This window comes from Mesoplodon bidens (genome assembly GCF_964165515.1).
Source record: "Mesoplodon bidens genome assembly, chromosome: 1".
NCBI classification, from domain to species: domain Eukaryota; kingdom Metazoa; phylum Chordata; class Mammalia; order Artiodactyla; family Ziphiidae; genus Mesoplodon; species Mesoplodon bidens.
The window spans coordinates 168,835,700-168,841,984 of record NC_138176.1 but is presented as its reverse complement, the minus strand read 5'-3'; the positions used below and the strand labels follow the sequence as shown (position 1 = coordinate 168,841,984).

At 43.6% G+C, this 6,285-nt stretch overlaps 1 protein-coding gene across 1 annotated transcript; it reads right to left on the bottom strand.

The window, feature by feature from the left end:
* Positions 1 to 219: 219 nt before the first annotated feature.
* On the bottom strand, positions 220 to 4,084 carry MSS51 (MSS51 mitochondrial translational activator; the record flags this gene model as incomplete). Its single annotated transcript, XM_081253507.1, is given in 10 exon segments — positions 220 to 845; positions 849 to 990; positions 1,295 to 1,397; positions 1,709 to 2,275; positions 2,481 to 2,540; positions 2,543 to 2,604; positions 3,440 to 3,583; positions 3,865 to 3,898; positions 3,901 to 4,063; positions 4,067 to 4,084. Coding segments are annotated over 10 exon segments (1,377 nt in total). The 3' UTR covers positions 220 to 761.
* Positions 4,085 to 6,285: the final 2,201 nt, after the last annotated feature.

Below are 6,285 nucleotides of genomic sequence, written 5' to 3'. Positions count from 1 at the left end.
CTCCTTTGGCAAGAGAGAAACCTCCAATCTTGAGATGTTCTGTGCAGACAAGTAACACTTGGCAGTGAATAAGAAATAAGATAAAACAAGTGACTTAAGACGCCCCAAACTGAGTTTATTGTGGTATAGACCAGGTGATAACAAACTCCAATATATTCAAGTAAAGTCTGATACACCCTGGGATACCTAAAATACAACACATGGGGCAAAAAGCTGCTCTAAAATTACAAGTCCCCAAGAGAAAACAGGACAATGAGACATGTATCTCGAAAAAGCCAGGAAGTAGAAGTGTGCCAATCCTCACAACCTCCCCCATGTTCCCAACCACTTCTCTGACTTGCTCATTTTTCCACTACTTCAAGTCATTAAGACCTCTGCATTTTTTAGCCCAAATTGCTGTAAGTAGAAAGTCTTTTTCAGAAGAATAAGGTGCCATTCTTCTCCTTGGTGCCATCCGGTTAAAGTCAAAACGTATAACTTTCTCATGAAGGAAACTCTTAGGAACTTAAGGCTCTACAAAGACTGATATAAGGGCCTTTTGCCACACACTAAATCTAGAATCCTGTCTCTAGATGCTACATGTGGCTAACCTCTTGGAAATAAGTCACAGGAGCTCCCATTCAGCTTAGAATCTACCAGGACAAGTGAATTAAGTTTACGATATAGTGGATTTGAAAGTTGGCAATAATCTGGCATCAGCAGGTAATTTCATCACAATCTCTGCATTTTCTAGACATCCAGTCAGGATCTGGCTCAGCTATTTATACCCTGCCATTTACTTTCTCTTCCAATTGCCTCTTATCCAGCTGGCAGGAGCTTCCAAGAAACATCATATAGTAGGCACTTCAGTATACTGGCTGCTTGTTGGGGTTGGAGTAGACCTGTTCAGGTTTGAGGGACGCAAAAGGATTAGCTCCATAGGCTGTGATGTGTGTATCCAGGGCCACCAGATCCACCGGAATCTGCAAAGAGGCTGACAACTCCTGCTGGCTATGGGAGACAGATAAGAAAAATTGCTCTGCTGATTATGAAAGAGATAGGAGAGGAACTGCTCATCAATCCCAAAAATTACCTAAGGCTGGACTAACGCAACAGCTATCCCTCCCTCCCAAATGTCTAGACTAACTACTCAATTAACTAGCATAGCACTTTGAAGGGATGAGAAAGCCAAGCATGGGAAGGAAGAAAATCCTCACCAGAAGGCAGAAGATGAGCAAGGGGGAGAGAAATGAGCTCATCTACATAGAGGTGTGAGTGAATTGGGGAGGTATCACAAATAGGAGGAGGTCAAAACCTGTAAACAGTAATCATCGTAGGGATCTCATAATCACGAAGTAGCAAGAGGGTGAGCAGCCAAGCCTCCATTAGGTCCGGGGAAGCATGGAAAGCATGGAAACCTATGGAACAAAAATGGAGATGGGAATAGAAAGGGGAAACGCTAAGTTAGACCCTAACCAACATACTTCTTTGATTGTGTCCACCCCTCACCTTGCTCACCTCCAATGCTCATTTACCACCATCACCCGCCCCAGATTCTTTAATGGAAAATTATGGACCCAGGTGTAGCACATATGGCTAATGATCAACCAAGGTCTTCTTTATATTATGCTTAACCTGACCAAATGAATGGGGTTCTAAAGGTACAAGAGCCAGGATGGAAAACTCCCAGAGGACCGACCCTGTATCCCCCCAAACAAATGACTCTTACCTGGATGGAATGCCACCACCAAATCTGGATGGGCTATCTGCCCAGACTCTATCTGCTCCTCCCAGAAGTCATGATAGAGGCCCCTATGGCCACTAAGCTGAACTGTGCCAGGTTCCAGGAGTGAAGGTGAGGCACTCTGTGAAAAGCCAGCAGCTACATCTACACCCACCAAGATTACATGGAGGCCAAGGTACCCAGGAAACATGTAGCCAAGTTCATCATAGTCCCCAGGGTGAGTGAGGAATGTCTCTGCATGAGAAGCACCAACCACATGCTTTGTGCTTCCCCCAACCTTCCCAACATTTATCCCCAAGGCCCGAAGCCCAAAGCCCAGTGTCAAGGGCCGTGACAGGGCATCTGTCAGCAATTGCTTCAAACAGCCCTGCAGGACATCTGGATCTGGCCTTGGCCATCCTACACTGGCCCACAGGGTGGTCATGGCCTGACTACCAAGCATAGCATCCAGAGTAGCCTCTAGCTGTAAACGTTGCATAGAAAACCAGGTGTCCCAGCCCTGTGCGACTTCAGTCAGCCAAGACCAAGGTCCTGAGGGAAGGACAAAATGACCTGCAGGAAAGAAGGAATAAGAAATGACCTAATCCTTCCCTGGCTTCAATATTCCCTCCATGTTCATTCTCCCAACCTGTCCCCAAGACTGCCCTGTCCCACTCAGTTCCTCATTTTTTCCTCAAAACAACATGCTTTCATATCTTTCTCCAAGTACCATCAACTATGACCATTATGGCAAAGTTCCCCAATACTGTCACTCCACCTGTGACAAGAAGCCATTCCATGAGACGGTCCACAGCTACAAGACACAGCTCTTGACAACCCTCCTGTGTGCTGGCCAGCCTGACCTCTGGCACTCTGGACCACAGTAATAGACATTTCTGCACCTGAGAGAATGAGGCCCAGAAACAGATGTTCCTATCCCTCAAAGGTGAATGGGGGACTCCTGGGGAAGGGAACTGATATTCCTGCACCTGGGAAGAAAGATCACTGGGTGAGGAAAGTAGGGAGAGGAATGACAGCTGCTGCAGCAAATCTGGGGACTATGTTTGGCAGAGGAGAGGCAGGAGGGAGTGGGAATGTAATTTTTCTCCTGGGTTACAGTGACACCTCAGCCTCTATCTAGAACTAACTTTTTACATCCCTTACAGAAACAAAAAAACACCAGGAGTTTGTGGCTGTCCTGTCATCACAGGTGTGGCTTGACCCCAACCTCCCCGGACAGATGTGGTCTTACCACTTAAGTGCTCAAGAGAAGAGAGGTAGGGCTTCCCTGGTGGCACAGTGGTTAAGAGTCCGCCTGCTGATGCAGGGGACACGGGTTCGTGCCCCGGTCCAGGAAGATCCCACATCCCGTGGAGTGGTTAGGCCCGTGAGCCGTGGCCGCTGAACCTGCGCGTCTGGAGCCTGTGCTCTGCAACGCGAGAGGCCACAACAGTGAGAGGCCCGTGTACCGCAAAAAAAAAGAAAAAAAAAAAAGAGAGAGAAGAGAGGTAGAAAGGATTATACTCTGGTCTCTGTCTAACCTCCCCATAATACCAAAATAATCAGGAGCCTTATAAGCAACCCTTTTCTAATTTCTCTGTGGCCTAGATCACACAAAATGAGGAGCAAGCCTGAAGTTATTCTGAAAATTCTCAGACCTTTCCTCCTGCAATGAGGTCTCAGAATAGGATCATTCCAGATGTCTCCCCTATTAGCCCCCAACTAATCACCTCTTGCCAGAGGACCCTGGAGTTTGAAAGGCCACTAGGGAGTACTTTACAGTGAGCACAGAATCGGAATGTGTCCTCCGTCTTCTGGAACATTTCTTGAAAGCATCGATATCCAAAGCCTGATACAGGAGTATCCCCATCTAGCACCAACCTGCAGAGACAGCATGAAGAAGGAGTGGCAATAGGAAAAACACCTCCAAAATTTCTCATGACCCTTACCTTGGCTCCTATATATTTGCACCTCTCCTACTCCCATCGTTTCTCTTTTAAGCAAATTATATTTCTTCTATAGTAATAAAACTGGCAAAAGTCAGGATGAGAAAATCCCTCATTGCAAATACCCCATATTCTCCAAGCTATACTCCCTCTCCACCTTATGAATCACTTCTACCAGTGACAATATATAACTCTTCCATCGAGCTAATCACTCACTTGTATTCTTCATAGCTTTTCATGTTCAGCTTTGAAGGATCATCTGCGATAGGCCAGGAACATTATTCTCCAAGGAGAAGAAGCCAAGTGTATCAATGCTAGGGCCAGGTTTTGAGAGGGTCAGAGGCATAGGAGTCACAACTGTGGGTGGGGTCACAACCATGGAAGCCACTGAAGAGGGGAGTTTCTTGTGCCTTTGTCATTGGGACCGTGGAGCCATGGCCTGTCCAGTGATACCTGGGGACTATACGTAGAACAGATATGGAATGGAATTTTGTAAGTTGGACACATATGATGTTTTTTCATATGTTTGACCTTTCACTTGTCATTCCAGTCTCTCAGGCCCAGGAATCAGTAAGATTTATTTCATATCTACAGATTATTGATCACCACAGGCAGTTGTGAAAAAGAGAAATAATTATATGTGAATATAATTATACATATATATATTATACATGAAGTTCTATATATAATATAGATGCTTAGAAAAAGTCTGGCAGGGCTCATATAAAATTGATAACAGTGATTAACTCTGAGGAGGGAAAAAGGCACTAGGATGGGAATTGGATCGATAAAAGGGAACTTTAGACTTGTCTGTAATGTGTGACTTTTTATACAAAGAATATATTTGTATACTATTAGTGTATTTTAAAAAATCAACTTAAAAGAAAGGAAAAAGCAACAAAAGTTTTGGTTGGGCTTCCCTGGTGGCGCAGTGGTTGAGAGTCCGCCTGCCGATGCAGGGGACATGGGTTCGTGCCCCGGTCCGGGAAGATCCCACATGCCGCAGAGCGGCTGGGCCCATGAGCCATGGCCGCTGAGCTTGCGCGTCCGGAGCCTGTGCTCCGCAATGTGAGAGGCCACAACAGTGAGAGGCCTGCGTACCGCAAAAAAAAAAAAAGTTTTGGTTGTCCAAAACTACCATCTAACTGGAGAAACAGTCAATCTAATCTAGCTGGGGGAGGAAAACATTCATTTTAAAAGAATCATCACATTTATAAGCAATAAACCAAAAAGTAGAAATCAAATGCAATACCAAATGAGCACTAGCACTACAATGCCAAGTTATGCACATTATTAGGAAAATTTTCTAAAAAGGTGAGTTCTGAAGTAGAACTAAACCCACACCCACCCACTACCTAGAGAGAACTCTTGTGGTGTCCTCTTTCCCTGGCCTGTCTTCTCCCATTCCTTCCATGAGGGCTGAGTAAATAAAAGGGACTATATTGGAAAAAATAAAACATAAATATTTATTGATAAACAGATAAAATCATTTGCAAAATACTATAACAGAAACAAATGTGAAAAAATATACTTAACATCTAAATGTCTTAGAGAGACATTAGATATAAACTATAATATAAGGCAGTGTATAAATCCTACAAGAAAAGTGAAACTAAAGCACTAATGGGAGATCAGAAGAAGAGAGTCTCTCAGTTGGTGAGCTACAGACAGACTTTATGAAGCAGCAGTTGGAAGAGACCATGAAATATGGCAATACTGTGAATACACAAAGATAGGGAAACAGGAACTCTAAGCACAAAGAAGAGTGTGACCATAACAAATGTAAATGGGAAAATTCTGGGAACTAAGGAACTAGAATGGTTTGAGTTGGATTATTAAGTCTAAAGACCTAAGTGTAAGAGATAAAATATAAAGTCTTAGGGGATTCCCTGGTGGCACAGTGGCTAAGAATCCACCTGCCAATGCAGGGGACACGGGCTCAATCCCTGCTCTGGGAAGCTCCCACATGCCGTGGAGCAACTAAGGCCATGCGCCACAACTACTGAGCCTGCACTCTAGTGCCCGCAAGCCACAACTACTGAAGCCTGCGTGCAGCAACGAAGACCCAACACAGCCAAAAATAAATAAACTGATTAAAAAAATTTTTTTTAATGGTAACTTTCATGTTAAAAAAAAACACTGTAAAGTCTTAGAAGAACACAGGGGAAAAGCTTCATGATACTGGATTTGCCAAGTTCTTGAATATGACACCAAAAGCACAAGCAATAAAAGAAAAAATAGATAAACTGGATTATATCAAAAATTTAAAACTTTTGTGCATCAAAGGACAAAGTGAAATGGCAACCCATAGAATGGGGGAAAATACTTGTAAATAATATATCTGATAAGAGATTAATATCCTGAATATGTAAAGAACAACTGAAACTCAACAACAACAAACAGCCCAATTACAAAATGGGCAAAAGACTTGAATAGACATTTCTCCAAAGAAAATATACAAATTTCCAAGAAGCACATGATACTCAACACGACTAATCAAAGGCAAATCAAAACCACGGACACCACTTTACTCCCATTAGGATGGCTATCATCAAAAAACTAGAAAATAACAAGTGTTGGTGAGAATGCAGAAAAACCAGAACCTTCCTGCACTGATGGTAGGAATGTAAAATGGTG